At 37.5% G+C, this 18,872-nt stretch overlaps 2 protein-coding genes and 1 long non-coding RNA gene across 3 annotated transcripts in view; 2 read left to right on the top strand and 1 right to left on the bottom strand.

Moving 5' to 3' along the window:
- The window catches only part of SGK3 (serum/glucocorticoid regulated kinase family member 3), a 29,662-nt gene extending 25,249 nt beyond the window's left edge, over positions 1 to 4,413 (top strand). The window contains exons 14-16 of the mRNA XM_009816713.2: positions 689 to 844; positions 1,942 to 2,031; positions 3,087 to 4,413. Of these exons, the coding sequence (XP_009815015.1) occupies positions 689 to 844; positions 1,942 to 2,031; positions 3,087 to 3,257 (417 nt within the window). The 3' untranslated portion in view covers positions 3,258 to 4,413. The remainder of the gene's footprint in view (positions 1 to 688; positions 845 to 1,941; positions 2,032 to 3,086) is intronic.
- Positions 4,414 to 8,397: 3,984 nt separating this feature from the next.
- On the top strand, positions 8,398 to 17,653 carry MCMDC2 (minichromosome maintenance domain containing 2). Its single transcript, XM_009811805.2, has 14 exons — positions 8,398 to 8,497; positions 8,592 to 8,722; positions 8,819 to 8,878; positions 9,204 to 9,399; positions 10,217 to 10,339; positions 10,522 to 10,629; positions 11,813 to 11,941; positions 12,462 to 12,693; positions 14,468 to 14,673; positions 14,992 to 15,158; positions 15,535 to 15,711; positions 16,274 to 16,416; positions 16,978 to 17,087; positions 17,487 to 17,653. Exons 1-14 carry the CDS (start codon positions 8,398 to 8,400, stop codon positions 17,651 to 17,653), a joined length of 2,049 nt encoding a protein of 682 aa, XP_009810107.2.
- Positions 9,492 to 17,527, bottom strand: LOC132316735 (uncharacterized). The gene is made up of 4 exons (XR_009483936.1): positions 17,369 to 17,527; positions 17,115 to 17,264; positions 9,880 to 10,022; positions 9,492 to 9,784 (listed from the first exon to the last, which is right to left on the bottom strand). It is a non-coding gene; the product is annotated as an uncharacterized LOC132316735 (long non-coding RNA).
- Positions 17,654 to 18,872: the final 1,219 nt, after the last annotated feature.

Here is an 18,872-nt window from a genome sequence, read left to right as displayed (position 1 = left end):
ATAGCACCTGTTTTTCTCTTTCGGATTTTGCATTGCCTTTTGGTGTCTAAAATTTTGCTTTCCCATGAACTGCTGGACATCAACCCCAATGAAGACAAGTAGTCATCACTTTGAGAGAATGTGAGAGTACACTGAATCAACAGTGATAATACCCAATAAAAACCCCAACTTCTAAGTGAAATTTTGCCAAATACTGGAATAAATAAAATTAAAATACTTTTTTTTTTTACTTAGGTCTCCCAGAACTTCTCCTAGCTTTTCCACTTCTTGATGCAGCATTAAAACAAAAAATCTTACTGTGCTGCTTCTAGTCATATGTAATCACTCCAGAAACAATCTGTTCTGTTAGTTTTCTTGAGTTTTATCTCCTCCCATAGGACCTTAAATGGGGAGATAATTTGTTTTTCCATTCTTGTGTTCTTTTCAGGGAACTTTAATGGGAGCTTTGAAGCTGGATGTCATGTGTGGCTACTTAGTGTGAGAACATGTTAGGAGAAGAGGAGGTGGGTGGGGAAGCTAACAAGTGTAAAGATGTGGCAATGGTGATGACAGAAGTTAGCAGTGCATAAGAAGAGGTAGATTTCTTATTCACTGCTAGCAGTTTGTATTTCTTAGAGTCATTTACTGATCCACACACATGAAACAATGTCACATGTGGCTTCAAATTAATGTATAACTTATTTTTTAGCCTCCTTTTTACTGCCGTGATGTTGCTGAGATGTATGAGAATATTCTTCATAAACCCCTAGTTTTGCGCCCAGGAATCAGTCTTACAGCCTGGTCTATTCTGGAAGAACTCCTGGAGAAGGATCGGCAAAGCAGACTTGGAGCAAGGGAAGATTTTGTACGTAACGTCCTAATTTATCAAGCCCTACTTCATTTAAAGGGACATCACCAAATTTATGTGCCCAGCACAGGTTTACGAGTTGGAGATAAGACATTGCTCTGCTATGTCTGTCTGTTTTCCTCCTTTTTATTTCTTCCTTAAAGACACTAGTGTGGTCAATCCCTTAAAGTTCTTGGGGATAGGAGAGAGGTGATTGTTGTGGGATATAAATACTTTGAGCTTGGTTGCTGCTGTACCTGCCAGCAAAGGAAGCACAGTTGTTAGTGTAGTCGTCACTAAGGTGTACTAAGGTAGGTTTCGTAGTTCATAGTGAAACTCGGAAATAATCATAAGAAAAGGCTATTTTCTGGTAATGTCAGTTTAACAAACTACATCAAAAACAGTCTTCAGGTAAAGAGGAATACTAGTACAGTGCAAACAGCAGCTCTTTTTTTTAGCCTTAAAATCATGGCAAATGTTTTCCCAGTGTAACAACAAAAACTTGGCAAGAAGGTGATGTGAGAAAGTATAGACGTCTTCAGAACTGTGTGATGAGGAATGATCTAGAAGGACTTCTTCCATCCATTAATTGCAAGATCTTCACAGTCTTCTGTTTGCTCCCTTAACATTAGGTAGTCTGACCTTGTAACAGAGCATTTAGACTATGACATCGTACTTTCTCACAGTGTGGAGCAAAATGAAAGGATGGTAGCATCTAGCATAGCTGTTTGCTGCTTCGTAACTAGTAAGCGTATTGCAGAGTTGTTGAAGCAGCCGCTTCTCAGACAATGATCTGCTTTACAAAAACTAACAACACTTTAAGGCAGGAGCAGAGATACTAACAGAAATCATTCTTGCTCTGTGGTAGATTTCCAAGGTGGTTGATTTTAAGGCTTAAAAGCAGAAAATACGATCTTGAAAACAGTTTGTAAAGGCAGGCTAACAAATTTTAATTACTGTTTTTACCAACTACAGCTTTTATTGCAAAGTAAACTGTGAATAAATAAACTGATGAAGGAGTTGACTTCCTTATATGCATGCGGCCTGAAGTAGTATTTACTATGATGCACAGGATGGATTTCTGAAATATCTAAAGTCTTTATTCCTTACTGCAGCTTGAAATTCAAAAGCACCCGTTCTTTGAATCTCTCAGCTGGACTGATCTTCTTCAGAAGAAGATTCCGCCACCATTTAATCCTAATGTGGTAGGTGCCTGCTGCTGTTTCAGTTCATACCTGCCAAATTGCTGCCTTTGAGGGCTCATCTATTTGCAGTTTGTTTCAGAATGGTGGAGAATGGGAACACCCCAGTGCTGACTGACCTTTTGAGCAATGATACTTTTTTTACTTAAAACTTAGTTAGACATATCACTGTTTCCTCTTCTCATTCCTGTCCAAGTACTGCCAATTTTTGTGGGGTCTGAAGACCAAAGAAGAAAATACAGATAGCCTCTTTATTTGAAGACTTTCCAGAAGACAGATTTCCTGCCTTTTTTGTAGTTATTAAGCCTTAGTTGCAGCTTTTCTTTATCCTTCCATCAGTTTAAACTCTGTCAACCTGTGGCTGCTTGTCCAAAAACTCGGGGGGGGCGGGGCAGGCAGGACATGACACGATGACGGGACGGGACTGGTGGGCGGTGGTGAGGAAGTCCTTCCTAAAGTCACATCAGAGCATCACCATTTGTTGAGTCTGCGTCTGTTTGGTGAAGAAGCCTTAGCTGCCTTGTCTCTTCTCTCTGTGACTAAATATTACTATGCTTTAGTTCTTAGATCAGCTTCCCAGTAACACATCTATCATACAACAGTACTGTTGCTAGAATTTAACACTTAAAGTATTATTGATGGAAAAGGGAGAAAGAGAATTTGGTGTGGTTTGGGGTTTGTTTTTTGGGGTTTTTTGTGGGTTTTGGTTTTTGGGGTTGTGTTTGGTTTGGTTTGTGGGGGTTTTTTGGGGGTGTGGGGTTAGGTTTTGCATCTTCCTAACAGTCATTTAAGAAAGAGACATTTCTTCACATTTCTTAGGTTTATCAGATCATAAAGGTGTGTAGGCTTTGGCCTGAATTCCAGCCTAGAAGAAACAAGCAGGCTTTTAATAACTGTTTTCAGGGATGCTGTGGTGGTCTTCCTTAAATTTCCTGTACTTAAATAAGAAAGAACAACATAAAGTAGGTAGCCTGCAGTTAAATTTGCAATCTAAAGGACAAGCACAAGTTTAAAACACAGTATTAATATGAAAACTGATAGATCTTTTTGTTTTCTAGGTTGGACCAGATGATATTGGGAATTTTGATGCAGTGTTTACAGAAGAAATGGTCCCGTACTCCGTTTGCGTTTCTTCCGATTACAGCATTGTTAATGCCAGCGTCCTAGAGGCAGATGATGCATTTGTTGGATTTTCGTATGCACCACCTTCTGAAGATATGTTTTCCTAGGAAGTTAGAAGCCGACAGTGTTTTGGAAGTCTTGGGGTGAACTGAAGTGTTAGGTTTATGGACACATTCCAAAATAGTGTAACTAGTGCCTCATTTTGTATGTAGGTTTCAAATCTATGAACAGACCTTCTCTGCTGTATAGGAGGAATTTGGGCATTTTGGATGGCTTTCTCTGGGGTTTGAACTGTTTGTTCCTGCTGCAGAAAATATTTTTTAAAACCTTTAAAAAGCGTTCTCTACATATTTTTTAAGCAAAAACACTGACTGTTCTCCTCAGTCCCTTCAAGTTTACATTCATACCTATCTAAGATTTGGCTGGCACAAACAGCAGCAAATTTAGTAAATTTATAAATGCTTTTGTACCTATTTACAGTGACCTTGTGCTTGAATTGTAACTATGCAAATCATCTTTTGTATATCCTGGTTTAAAAAAGGTAAATGTTTTCCCTGTTGTATCAGTTTGAAATATATGTTAATTTACCTGTTAGCACTTAAATGAGGGGTTAATGTAAGTTAAGACCAAGATTCTTAAAGGACTTCTACAGAATGAAAAGTTGGTCATGTAAAACTGGATTGTTGCGCTTGCCGAAGTACCCATTCACTCAACTGGATTGTCTGAGGTATGGGGGATTACTAAAAGCAAGGATGGAATGAATTAACTGGATTGATTTGATAACATTACTGATCATGTGTTATACTTTTCTTTCCTCCTTGAGATAAATACGTCTATATTTCAACTACATTAGAAATATTTTTTGTTGAAACTCTGCTTTTCCAAAGAGATAATATGCAATAATCACTCTTACTTTAAAAGGCTATCTTGCTTTGACCTTTTGGGGGTGGATGGTGAGGGAATCATGCCAAATATTGGGGATTTTTCTCACGGATTTATACTTTGAAACACTAACATGTTCTAAATTGATTGTATTTCAGCGTTCATAGCTACTTGTCTTCGTGTTCCAGTTTGCACCATTTTAAATCTTCACTTGATATTAGGGGGGGAAAAAGTGTATATTATGCTGATAATTTTAAAAATGTGAAAAGCTATTGTATTTCTCATAACATATACATGTATGGACAAACTGATAATTCTGAACAATTTCTGTTTAAGGAAATTTTTTTTGAACAATGCAAAAATTGACTGCAGTTACAGTGTAGAAAGGCCTATCATGGTAGTGGTTTTATTATGTATATTACTTGTAAATAACAACTTATTTTTGTCTGTTACTTAAAATGTTCTGTCTTTTTTGTTCATAAATGCACTCAGTTAAATGCCTTGATTTGAGAGAAGTCTGATAAGACACTGATGAGTAGCCGGAGTTAAATGTTAGATAAATTTTCAATACATAAATAATCTCATCTCATTTTTGACAAAATAAGAACTAGCCAAGAGAAATGCTATCTATGTTGCATTGAGATCAGTTAAAAATTGAGAGTATCGGGGAAACAAGTGTATCAAATCTTAATTATTTTGAAATTAATGTTATGTCAACAGTGAAACATTAGATAAGTGGAAACTAAAACAGGATTCCTTGTTTATCTCGAGGAGTGTCTCCTATAGCACTGTTTCCTGCATAGTGCTTAAGTGATGCTGAGCAGTTGCTACATGAGGTGTTGGAAGGAGTGTCCTGGTAAAAGAAGTAAGAATTGACATTGGCATGGAAGGGAGGAAGGAGCTGTATCATTTGTGGGAGCAGACTGGTGGCTTGGCGCTCATTTTCCGTAGTGACGCTCTTTGGAAATAGCTATGCAGCTGTTCAGGACAACCAACAACTACATGAATCTTGCAGTTACAATCATTTGGAAGCAACAGCCTTACCCTTTTTTTTTTAACATACGTATTTCAATTCCTGCTTTCCAGTTCATCAGATCGTAAGAAAGGAAGCATCCATTCTCATACTGAATTTTAATCTGTATGCCCCTGAAATGATTGTGGACTATTGTAATTACCCTCTTTTTATGGCAAGGAAGCACATACTGTATAGCTGCTTTCTGCTTCTCTCAGCAAGGAAGTACAGTACTGTAGAGAGATGGGAAGGAGAAGCGATAGTTCAGAAGTTGTTGCTGTGGGAACTAGCACCCCTTTTATTTTCTTTGTCTTGTATTTCCACAATGTCTGTACCTCGCTGCCTGACAGGGTGAAGGGTTTGGTTTTTTCTTCTTTTTTTGCCATAAATTTGGGGGTTCTTTTTTTAATATTTATTTATTTTAAAAATACAGCAGTCGTAGTTGATGTTGTTTCTGGGAGAGCAGCTTAATTGCTTGGTAAGCTTTTTCCTTCAGCAGGCTGTGCCTTTTTGGCGAACTGTGAATGTGTTAAACTTACCGCTTGCAATACTTAAGTTCACTTTGTTTCTTCTACTGTAAGTTCATATTGTGAAATACTTCAGTCAGATCAGGACTTCCAAAGGTAACAGACTGTACAATGTCAAGCAGTAAAGCCTCGGAATACTTCTGAATCTAGCTCTTGTTCTGCTTCTCTCTGCATTTCACCGTGCTGGTTTTTGAAGTAAGATGGCTAGGTTCAGAGCGTAGTAGCCCCTTCACCCATGCTGAGCTGAAAAGTGAAATCTGAAGCACTAGTTGTGGTAAAGCCTAGCTAGGAGATTGTTGAACCATCTGTGGTACTCCCTGTTTTGGCAGAGATGTAATAAAGGGAGGTAAAATTTGTCTTTTCTTGACTAATGCAGCGGTATTCACCTGTCCATAGCAAAAGAGGATTGTTCCTCCCCTTCCAGAGAGGTGCAGCTGGACCTTGTGAGGAGTAGGTCTTCTCTCCTGGTGCTGTGGAAGCAAAGCAGCGGTGCTGCCTTTGTGTTCTCCGTTGAGAGAGACAAGAAGATGGACTGACTGAAATGCCTGGCAGTTGTAAAAACATGAACTGAAATACAAGAGAAAAAGAGAGTTTAGGGTTGCTGTCCTGGGAGGTAATTTTGCTGGTTGCTGGCATGCTAAAGGCAGCAGTTAAAGACACAGTATTTATTAATGAAAGACAGAAAACGGTTTTACAAATACGTTGTCTTTTAGTACACTTACTACGCCGTCGGTGCATGACCCTTCTCTAGTGACCTGCCTGGGACTGTGGCCGGGGTAAAGCGAAGGCGGTGCATGCCACAGTAGCTGTGCTTAATGGGGCAGAGTCATCCAGAAGAGGTGGTGGCTGATGTGCTTGTGCAGCTGTGGCTGACGGGTAGGCTTGCGTTTTGCCTTCACAAAGGCACGGAGGCAGTTGTTTTCAAGACAGGGGCCGGGTAGCGGTGGTCTTGAGAGGCCGAGCCCGCTGGGCCGGGCGGCTGCCGGGCGGCGGGGGCGCTGTGGCGCCTTTCCCGCCTGGGCCGCGCGCTGCCGCTGGCTCACGGCTGTCCCCAGCCCGCCGGCGGGCGGCGGCGGGAACCGGCTGAGGAGGTGTGGGAGCGGCAGCGGCAGCCCCGTCCTGCGGCTGTGAAGCCGCTCGCTACCGCCTGGTAAATGGTCCCGTTCACCTCTCCTGCGAGCACACCAGCGCCCTCGTAGGGGGCGGTGTCATGGCCCCTCTCCCCGCCGCGGTGTGGGCAGCCTCGTCGCCCTCAGTGCCCGTTGCTGCCGACACAGCAGTGCTCAAAAGGGGGCTATAGCAAGCCAGGAGAATATTCTGGGGAGAGCACCGGTGAGGTTTGTGAGGAAGAGGTGCTAATGGCAGGAGCTTGAAGCCAGGAGGGCAGTGTCGGGTATCATGTCACACACTGGAGTGCAGCTGAGTGGGGTGAGCAGGCCGTGGGGGGCACTGGTGAACATGGTCACCCTGGTACTGGGACTAGTCAGACTGTTTTTTGAAGCTTAGGCAATGACAGTGTTTAGTGCACAATGACCTGGGCCATAGTTTAGTCCTTCCTAGTCGTGTTTGGTGTCCTTTCCTTCTATCCCGGGGAACGCAGTGTCCAGGGAGACGTGGCGGATCTGCAATGTGTTTCCTTAATCCCTTCTTGCTGAAGATCTCAAGGGAGGGAGCAGTAATTGTGTAGGAGTAATCCTAAAGAAACTAAAAAAAAAAAAAATCCCTACTATAAATTCTCTTCCAACTTGTGCTTAAACTTTGATACTTCAGGCACTGAGCACATCTGCCAGCCCACAGCGTACAATTCTCAGACAACAGGGTTTACACTGCTGCCATGCTAGTGTTGCACTGCTATTCAGTTACTCCTCTCTTGCATGTTGGATCTGTTTGTCCTCCCGAAGCCAGTTTTGTGAACTCCTACAAGGGATCTTTTATATGCAATGAGCTTTTCTTCCTCATCAGCCCAGTAATTCTGTGTTTTGGCCTTTACCAGGTAGCCACATCTATTTTTGAAGATTTAAGTGGCGTTTCATACTGGTCATCTACAGAGGGGGCTAAAGGACACTTTGTAGAAGAAAATCTTTAATACAGTAAACCAGATACGTATATACAAAATACCATATTTTGGCCTTAGTAATTCCCTTCTAAATTCAGCGAAGTAATGCTTCATGGTATGAGATTCTGCTTAAAAAAAGAATGCAGAGATGTGGATAATACACAATGAAAACAGCACTGAAGAACACGGTCAGCCTCCAAACCAAATGGTAGTTGTGAAAGTCTTGTCTGTGGGAATGAGAATTGATCTTCTGTGTATGTGGATGGAAATAAGTGTTTGCAAGGTCAACACCTTGAATGGGTGCTACAGGAGGTAACAGCAGAGTAGGAAAATCAGATTTAAAAAAGGGAAAAGATGTTGCCCAGTTTCACACTTTTAACAGCTATGACAGACTTCTCAGATAAGGGAGATATTCAAGTCTTACTTTTGATAGGCTGATTATACCTATAAAATATGTAGGGGAGGTTAAATTAAATGCAAGCTTTAATTTCATGGGTTAGGGAATTGGGCAGTGAAATAATTCACTGAGAAAAGAAAACATTAGAGCATTCTTCAGGAATTTACTCTGGGAATGTAGTATGCTTCAGCCATTCCATTGAATTTTAAAAATCCTTAAAGAGTTGCATAGTTTGAAAAACAGACTATTTTAATTTTGTATGGCTTTGTTAATATATACCTTTATTATTATTGTAGCATGGCCAGTTCTAACGTCATTTCTTCACAGTTTATTCCAAAATTTTGATAAAGAGTGCAAAGATCTTTCTTGGAAGATGCATCATGAAATACAGAAAATGAGGGAAATTGCCCTTGTTTACCTTGACAGAAGTGGTGGCCTTCAGAAATTCGTGCACGCTTGCAAAAAATATAACGGTATTTGCTCACTCAGTAGATATAGTCTGTTAAATTGATACATAATGTTACACAAAACTCTTATTTTTATTTGAGATACATTTTGCTCCTACAGACTCAAAACAAAGTTATGCTGTTTATCGTTTCATTATTTCAATAAATCCTTCTGATATTGGTGAATTAGATGCAACTCTTGGAAACTACATTCTTCATAATCCCATACAAGCTGCACAGATTTTTCAGTCAGTAAGTATATAGTTATAGACAAGAGTAGACAAAAGTACATCCTCTATATTTTAACTAGATTTTCTTTTCTAAAATGAAGTTATTTTTCAATCATAGGTATGTTTCATAGCTATTAAGACATTATCATTAATTGAACAACTGCAGACAGAGGCCCAGGTGAGTCTGCATTGTTTTCCTCCATTTAGATCTTAAATCTTTTAAGTATGGCGAAGTATTAACAAATACTTTTGTACTAACTTTTCAGTTTTCATTTTCCCTTTGGTTGTAGTATTATTTGTAATTAAAAATAGCTGGAAGTCTCACCCAACCATATTGCGACAATTTTGAGATAAATAATATGAAACCTAATTACTTACACTTCATGGGTTTCTTAATTTTTTTTCCTAATAGCTATATATCACATTGTGTGTTTGTCCATATAAGTAAAGCAGTTTTAAATAAAATATTTTTACAGTATTAATGCAATTGTGTCTCTTGTTAGATTAGTATACTGCTGAAACCAACACATTTGCCACCTTTACCAAGTTATGTTCTGAGCCTTTCTGCGTTTCCTTTTAATTACACATCTCAAAGATTTTATATGTCTGAAGGAATAGCGATTGCAATGGGAACTGTAACAAAATATACACAAGGAGCAAGATTTCTTTGTACTGAGGAAACCTGTCCATTTTCTGAAGGTAGTAAAAGAAAAAAAAAAAAAAAAAACGGTACTATTTCAAAAGCTTTTTAATAATTTTGAGAACAGAGATTAAAAACCTAGTCAGAAAAAGGCATTTTCCTATGCAGTCTTATTATGCAGATATTTTTGTAATGAGCACAGCATAGTTTTTATTAATTGAAAGCAGCAGACCTTGCCAGTGGTTGCTCAGCATTTTTAAATGTTTTGGGAGCATAGCTATGTCAGCAATCCATTTTCCTAACGCTGAAGATAGCTTCCAGCACAGAACAAGTTTGCTTTAATGAGTAGCTGACTTCTGTGGAACTACTTCTTTGAGTTAATATTGCTGAAGTGCTTATATTGTTGCAGGATTAGGCCTTAAGTACTGTTTTGTTTGCTTCTTCCTGTAAGAGACCATAAAATTATAAAAGAGAAGTGAAATCCCAAAGTTAGGAGACTGCAGAATAAATCATAATGACGTCTTTATGAGGGCACATACCTCTAATAATGAATATCCATATCCCATGTCATTTCCACGCAAGGCAGAAGCAGCAGTCACTGGCTCCCCACGGCTCAGAAAGCCGGGTGAAGCAGTTCTGAGTGGGAAGGTGCGATAGGAAATTCCGCCATCTTGTGGTCAACCTATAGTAAATGACACACATCATTTTGGTGGAAGCATAGTACAGGAACGTATGCTCATCTGAAGAAATACATGATAAATTTGGAATTTCACTGTCCAGTATTTTAATCACTTCTGTTCTTAATGGGAAACTTAAAATGAAAGCCATGTCCTCATTTTAAATGTTTGGTAATTTTTTTTTTTTTTTCCCCCCCAGGGTTTAGGTACATAAGAGTGCATTTGCCTGGAGCTACAGAATCTGCCACAGTGAGGAATGATTTTGTGTGTAGTTTGTGTTCTTCGCCACTGCAGGAAGACATGAAGTTTAGAGTACTTGGTGGTAGGATCTACATCAGGGTTTTTTTTTTTTTTTAGATCTGTTACTTTCCTGCTGCTGTTACACAATAAGTAAACAAAACGGTTAAGTGGAAAAAGCCCCACAATGCACCAGTCATTTTTTAAAAAAAAAAAGCTGTACTGTTTTCAAGAAAACTAACCTTTTCTTTGCCTTTGTTTTGAAAGATAAACAAATAGTTGAAATGATTGATGCAAAAGTTCTTAATGCTCTGAAAGGATATTCCAATGATAAATCACATTTTAGGATTCAGACATTTACAGTTTTCTTGAGAGGTAAGCTGAATGTTGGAGTTTTGTCTAAAATGTTTTAGAATTGAACTGTAATAATCCCTTGCATTTTCCTTATAGGTCCATTTCTCTGGATAAAATGCTCAAAGTTGTAATTCATATCACAGTTGTTTTAATAAAATTAGGGGGGAAAAATACATAAAATTAGGTAGGTGACTAAACAGTATATGCAGGTGACTGAAGAGTGCACATGGCAAAACTGTTGTGTTCACTTTTATACCTTCATTTAAATAAAATCCCCTGGCCAGCTCTGCAGTATCACATTCTAACTGTAGCTTGTTTTTTCCTCCTTTCTACTTCCTTTGGTCATACTGTGTTGTACTAACTTCATGAATTTTTCACATCCTTCCTCAATCTAGCTGTTTTCCGCATTCCATCACGATTTTTGGTTTCTACTACAACTATCTTCCACTGCAAACATTAAATGATTTCCGATGTGAATATCCAACTAAAATCACAACTCACCAACATACTTCCATTAATTATCTTCAAAAAAACCCTGCCATTCCAAAAGTCTATGGAATTATATGGTTAATTTCTTGAAAACTAAGTAGCTCCAAGATCATGAAAAACACTTATAAACCGACACTATGCCTGTATTGTTATAAAACAGAATCTATGGGTGAGATACCACAAGTTACGCATGCATTAAATTTCCACTGGCTTCAGTGATCAATGAGGTTAGACAGGGTCTTGCAGTCAAGATTGATACTTGGTTGGACCTAACTTATTTCCAAAAAATAAATTTGAAAATTTTTTTAAATGCACAGAAATACAAAGGTTCTTAGGCTGTTTGTGTGTCTTTTTGAGATCTGTTTAGTTTAGATCTCCTTTTTATCGTGTTTTTTTCTCTGACATTTTAAAGCACAGTAACTGATAATGGTGTCACCACATGTTTCAGAGTAGGAACACATACTTGCAAACAACTGTCCATTTTCTTTTTGATGCAGACCTAAATGCATCATCCATTTTATCAGGAATCTACTTTTCCTCACCCAGTGTGCCTTCCTTACTTTTTGCATCCAACTGTTTTGTGCAATTAAATCATAAAATCAAACCATTCAGAATGTGAAGAAAACTATTCTGACCATGTATTTAAAACTGGTTTTATGCCCCAACACATCTGCAGGTTCTTTCCCTCTCGCCCCCTTTTCTTTTTACTTTCTAGATGAACTGGCCAATAGAATGAAAATAGGAAACCACTACAAGATTATAGGAATTCCAGCTTGTGTACAAAATGGTTTACAAGCTACAGCATGTGTAGAAGTCAATAGTGTGCAGCTCTGTAAACCAAATGGTAAGAAAGTTCCATTAAAAATTGACTAAAAAAGTTGGAAAACCTTCTGGAACAAAATCTTGACAACTGGTACAGTTTTCTGTTATGTAGAGGCCTGGATTACAAAACAAGTCTGGGACTTTCCTCTTACAGGCTGAAATGGATGCTTACTGTTATTTGAGAGTATTTTCTTTTGCCCAGTTTCCATGCATTGGGAAACTACATAATTATTTACTGCAGTTCTTCAACTTCTTTTTCCAACTTCTCCTATCCCTTGGAAGGTACTTTGAAATCATACATTAAATGAACCCAGTATTTTTTTGTTATTCCTTTCTTATTCCATCAGTTTTACCAGATAGTGTCTGCTACCTTTTGAGTAGCAAAATTAAGTGTCAGATGTTTACATTCTGAATTTGTGCTTAATATATAAACATATTCATTCTTTGTAAGTTTTGTATCAAGCCTAGAACAGTGATTTGTTCTAATATATTTGCATAGCTCTCTTATGAAGTGTTTGTTAACCTGTACTTTGTTCTCATAGGTCCTTCTTTTGTCAGTGACAATTTTAAGTATCTGCTCTCGCTGACTTCAAGTTCACGCTGGAGGTTTACTGCCATCCTTGCCAATACCTTTGCTTCTCAGGTTGTTCCACCAGGCACTTACAATACTCTTAAACTTGCAATATTGCTGAGTCTAGTACAGACATGTGAAAAAGAAAATGCAGATTATCTTGATCTGTTGATTGTGACAAGCGACACGCTAGTAATTGATAGGTAAAGAAATTCCTTATTTTTCACATAAATTAGAATTAAAACAGTGAGTATTTTTAAAGATAATAGTATTGGTCTTATGTGAAAGGCTAAAAAGACTGTATTTTAAAAGAATATACAGGGCTCCAACTTAGTATAAATACCCAATTTTTATCCCTGGGACATATGCATTCATTTCAAGTGATAAATCTAGTTCAGAACTTCACTAATAATAAAACCCTTTAACACTCTTGTAACGATCTCAATAAGATTTTAACACTAGCACTGTTTAGCAGAGCTCAAACAAAACATTCTTCCAAAATCAGAACTGAAGACTGTCCCAGAAGCTGGTAATGATAAAAGCAAAGGGCTCTACTTTTCAAATCTTGTGTCACTTTAAGCCTTTTCCTCACCGCCTCTGAGTTATCAGCATATTCAGTTAATAAGCAGTGTGTAAATACATACTTACATTTTTATCACTTTTTCATAAAAACTATACTGATAAGGTATCAAAAGTCATGTACATCTTTACATGTAGGTCATAAATGCAGCTGTTGTTACCTTTAATAAAATGGTTTTCTGTATTTATGTGTTTTATGTATTTACCCCTTCACACAACTTAAACTTAACACAATTTCACCATACACTGCAGAAAAGAACAATATGCTCACCTTAAATTTATATTAATTTAAACAAAATTACTTTCTCCTTCCCCAACTCCCAAAGGGCTTCATTTTTATTTTTGAAAAATGATCTTTGAAAGTGGCATGGATTTTATTTTCATATGGGAGCTCTTCAACAAATTCATCAGTATTTTTTGTTCTGGAAAAAAATATTTTCTTAACCATTTCAAAGGTTAGCTGTAGAAATCACTTCAAATTTGAAAAAAAATGTGGGCTGCAGGATTTCTTTCCCCAGGTTAAGAGTAAGATTTCATAAGAGAAATCATAGGAACTCAGTGTTTTGAGAATCAAAACATCTGGTTTAATAATAAACAGTTGCACGCTGTAGATCTTGGTCAGTACTGTCATTTGTACTGTCTTGCATGTGCACATAGTATTTTATTGTCAGCAGCCTGTCAAAATAGGCATTCCCTACATCACATTTATATTGGCAGGATAGCTTATTTATTAATACTTATTAATTTTAATTAATATTTTTCTCCCAGTTGTTAATAGTAGGATAAATCGTGCTCTGACATCTTAAAATCATTAGGAGCCTTTGGTTGTGGAACCAGATAATTTGCAACCTCTTTGTACCAAGGAACATAGTACAGGGGATGAAAAAGGAAATTCTATACCTGCTTTCACAAGAAGAATTGGGGAGGGAGGGAGGACATAACCCAGGCAGGCAGAGCTTGCAAGTTCCCAGCCTTTTCATTTTTCCCAGATGGCCAGGATTGCTCATCTGCTACCCTTTTAAATCACTGGAAAAGTTTCTCTAGAATAGGAATAGGAGTTAACAATATGGGGTTAAATTATGAGATGACTTTTACTTCCTAGCAATTACTTCTATTGCAAACCATGATTTACCTCATATGTTAAATCCATAAGAAATACAGTCCTGTTAACGAGAAAGCTTGGACTTCTACATTTGTATTCAAAGTTACTTTAAAAAATTTAGTTTTGACACTGGTTTTTATGTTAAGGGGTATTTTCTGTTGTTGTTTCTAAGTGAGTCTTAATACATATAAATACCATTATAAAGCATTAAGTATAGTATTAAGTTGTTTTTAAGTTTTGAAAAACTGAAAAATAATTTAACAATTTATGACTGACAGAATTATTTAATCCTCTAGGCTTCTGAATTACAGCATATGTCTTCTGCCTCGTGGCATACGACACCCACCTTCTAGTGAAATTTTTCCCTCTGTGTCCAGAGATAAACATGGAACTGGAAGTGCTAGTATTCAAGCTTGCAGTGCTGTGCTGGCTAAGGGTGGTATCTGTTACATAGGAGACTTATCTTCATACAAAAAGGATAAACTTGAACTTCTACAGTCTGGTAATCTCACAGCTACTAATAAATGAGGGGACAAAACAAAACAAACATGCAAATTCATGGCTAGGTTTGTTCCCCAGCTTATGGCCCTCAAATGCTGGGAAAATCTAGATGCTGTTTTTAAGCAGCCTGTGTAAGAAACAAGGACGAAAAGCCAAGGTTCTGTAAGCTTACATTTGTTACACAGGCTGTACACTACAGCAATCCATTGATCATGACAATTCAGTGAAATATATAATCATGACTGGTTTCAGATAGTGTGCAGGACTAAGAATTTAAACTACATCAATTATGTGACTGACATATTTTCTCCTGTCCTAGTGCTAGAGAGCAGAATGACAACAGTATTCATTCCCGGGAAGAAATATGGAGAAGAGGCTGACCAACAAGTTACTATTTCAGTTCAGACCAGTTTTTGGTCTTTTGTAGATGTGGATTCTTCCTCAAAGAAACATATGCAAAAGGATAACTTTTTAATTGGACAGATGGTAAAGCACATGCCTTGTTATGACAGTAACTGTACTGTAGCAGTCATGTGTGTTTATGGTTATTTCAACTCATAATTAAAACAATCAAATTTGTTAGTATTTCCCAAAAAGTCACAACTTCAGAGAGTTTAAATCAAGTATCTTCTAAAATGAGCTAGCTTTCCCAAAGGTAGGTATTATTTTATTCAGAATAGCTTTTGACAACTACTATTGAAACAAAATTTTACTGCATATATTATAGGCAATTCATTAGATAATCTTGCAGGACTGAGTATATATGGATAATACTGAACATTTCAGATTGAAAAAACTGCAATGCTTCTACAAGTCAAAAGACCAAAATAAATTGTTTTCTTTCTCTGGGTCTTCTCTTTAGGACATGAGTTTGATTCCACCTAACCTTGTAGACAGTTTTGGGCTTTTGATGTACAATGAGTTTCCTTCGTGTCACCAATCTTCTCCTCTTGTACATCATATCTTGAAAAAAGCCATTAATCCTGAAGCCATGCTGTACAAAGTCTCAAAGCAGTTCAGAATGCAGGATTATGAGGAGGTAACAGATACTACCCAATAATTTAGAAATGTATTTACTTGGGAATATCATACTGTTTCCAGAATATGAAGGTTCCCTCCACACATTCAGATTGCCTATTTTTAGATCTGTTAATACTCACTTCCTACCCTTTCCCCCCCCCCCATATTCCCACTAGCACTAATAGGATCATTGATAAAAGCAGCTTCAGTTCTTTAAAAGGGCCATCATAATAAATTCTGTTTGATTGCTTTTGAAAACCATACCAGGTTAACATTCGTATGAGAACAGATCTCCAATAGCTACTTTTGACAAGAATAGTTTACAATCAGTAGTAAAAGTTAATATTCCATTCTAAGTAAACTGTCAGTATCTCTAGTATAATTAACAGATGATTCTGTGTAGTATCTGAGATCTATCCTTATGCATAGTTGAATGGTGACAGCTGTCTTTCTTTATAAAAACTATTGGTTGAATATATTGTCCAAACTATATTATGATGCCACTGATATGTTAAAAGGTGCAAAAAATGTAAATTCTTTATTTTCCAGTTAAGTATTTGAAATGTATACCCTCTCTCTAGTTTATTTTGTTTGCTAAGAATCTTCATGTTGAACTGAGTTCAGAAGCAGAAAACCTCATTCAGGGCTATTATCTTGCAAGTCGCAGAGTAAGAAGAGATTCTATTCATGGATCAACATTATCAGCTTCTGCACTAAAAATTCTGTATGTCCTACTTTTCACAGTAAAGGGAACACATCTACATTTCAATACAAATTGTGCTAACCTGCTCAAGAGCTTGTTAAATAGAAATCTAGACAAGACTCTTAAGTTTCAAAAAGTTCAAGCATAAAGAATCTTATTTACCATTTATGAATACCATTTATTTTATATATTGATGTTGCAAAAAAAAAAGCTTAAAGAACTTTGCCAGGCAAAACCCCAGTGATTTAAGAAACCATTATCACTATTAAAGCTCTCTAGAATACAAAAATGGGATTTAAATTATCACAGCACTGTATTATGCAAGCAAAAAATATTAACATTAGATAATATGCCAAGTTCCACTGCTTTCATAGCACAAGAAAGTCATGCATGATAATATGTACTTTGTCAGTGACAAGTATAACTGCACAGTATTTGTGGGAAGTTTACACAGCCGAAGTACGGCAAAAACCCACTCTGGTATTAACTTTCAATTTATAGAAGTGCTTGAAACAGGGCAATACATACTGCATTTGCGTCTGCACTATTTTCTATTCTGACATGTTTATATTCCTCTCTCAGGATTTCACTGTCTAAGGCTCATACTAAACTCAGTTTAAGAAAGAAAGTACTTGAGGAAGATGCATTGATTGCCATCTTGTTATTTGAATCATCTCTTACCCTAAAACACGGTAAATAATGCAACGCACAGAACTCACACACATAATGCAACTTTCCCACGAAGAGTCTCCATGCTGTATGTGATTAGGCCACAGGCCAGCACCAAGCCTCCATCCTTTATGCTGGCTCATTTGAAGCATCACTCCTCTAACATTGGTCCAGGTTAAACTAAAGACAGATTTCCCTTCCTGGGAGAAGAGAAAGCAAGGGTTGAGAGTTGTTTATCTAGCATCACAGTCACATTTGTTTGGACACAAATTTGGTAGTGAGACAAGAATTATGTAACACTTACAAATGGTAACATAGAAGATTGCATTACTATGTAATCTGTCACAGCTTTTTTTCCTTCAAAGTCCTGGCAAGAGTTTATCAAGAATTTTAGTCTAAGTCTTGATTTCTTCTTTGCTTAGGCAAGTCTGCATTTTGCATAGCACCAAATCCTGTATTTCCATTTGACCTCAATGATGAAAACTCCCTGCAACAGAGAGATAGTTACCTCATGCAGTGTCACCATCAACTGCTGAAGTTCATTGGTGCATATGGCCCAGGAATTCACATTAACAGTAATGAAGAGTGAAAACTCCACTCGGTAAGTAAAGCCTGAAGCTTTAGCTTTTTGAGACTGCAGTTAGAAATATATAACTAATAAAGTTTAATATTTTTGTAAGACAGTTCTGTGCTGTTTTGCTAAGGAATAAAGTATAGCTGACAAGAGTCAATTACAATTTTTCTGACAGGGTTGTTTGAAGACAAGAGTGATGTCTTTATCCTGGGAGGCCAGGGCTTCAGAATAAAGCCACAACCTGACTTCTCTTCCTGGCTGCCACTGTTCATCCACAGTTAAGTGACAGGACTAAAGCAGGATTTTTAATAAGACTACAAATAACAATTAAACCAGGAGTTTAGAATCTATGTTTCATTTCAACTGCATGAAATCTCTGCAGTTTTTCTTGTTGCTTCTTTTCAAATGTATCACCCAAAGAGGGGTAAGTTGTTTTAAGTACATTAAAACTCTGTTTTCCTAGCATAAGCCAACTTTAAGTTACTCATGCTCTATAATTAAAATATATAAAAAGTATCACCATGCTGCTTGATGTTCTATGTCTTAGTTTTACATCACAGCAACATACTATTAGACCAGGATGCTGATGTGCTCCCGCAATCTAAAAAAAAACAAAACCAAAACCAACAGTATTTCCACTTTACTTTATATAGACTGCAGGGGATATTAGAACCTTACAGAAAAGTGAAAAAATGTTACTGGACTGTCTGGTAGGTAGGCAGCTCAGTGAGTTCAACTCTACCTCACTGCAAAAACAAGTGTAAAGAGCGGTGTGGTAAAAGATGAGGTGTCTGAGCTATAGTATGCTTCTCCAACTGCGGACTTTCCTGTATTTTATCTTCCTAGTAAGGATATAGCAGTAGACAGAATACTGAGCAAGTTTTACATTCAAGAGGTCCATGTTAAAAAAGCAGGAGAAAAATTGTACAGACTTCCTGTCAGATCTGGACAAGCTGAATACCAAAAGCTTAGTGTGACGCCTACCCACGACGTCATCCAGCAGGATCATGGTGCTATTGCTCACATAGCCTCAACAAAAAACTACAGTCACTGAAAACAGAAATCCAAGATTTTACTTGTACACACATTGCCTTGGAAATAAGCAGAAAAGCTGCCACCACTAATATTGTAAACACTCTCATTTAGACAAGATAACACAAGTTGTTCTACATGGTTTAACCCTTGATTTATTCAATTTTGTTCAATTTATCTGGTACACTTAAATATTCATACT

This window comes from Gavia stellata, chromosome 3 (genome assembly GCF_030936135.1).
Source record: "Gavia stellata isolate bGavSte3 chromosome 3, bGavSte3.hap2, whole genome shotgun sequence".
Classification (NCBI taxonomy): Eukaryota; Metazoa; Chordata; class Aves; order Gaviiformes; family Gaviidae; genus Gavia; species Gavia stellata.
This window is presented reverse-complemented; position numbering and strand designations above follow the sequence as displayed.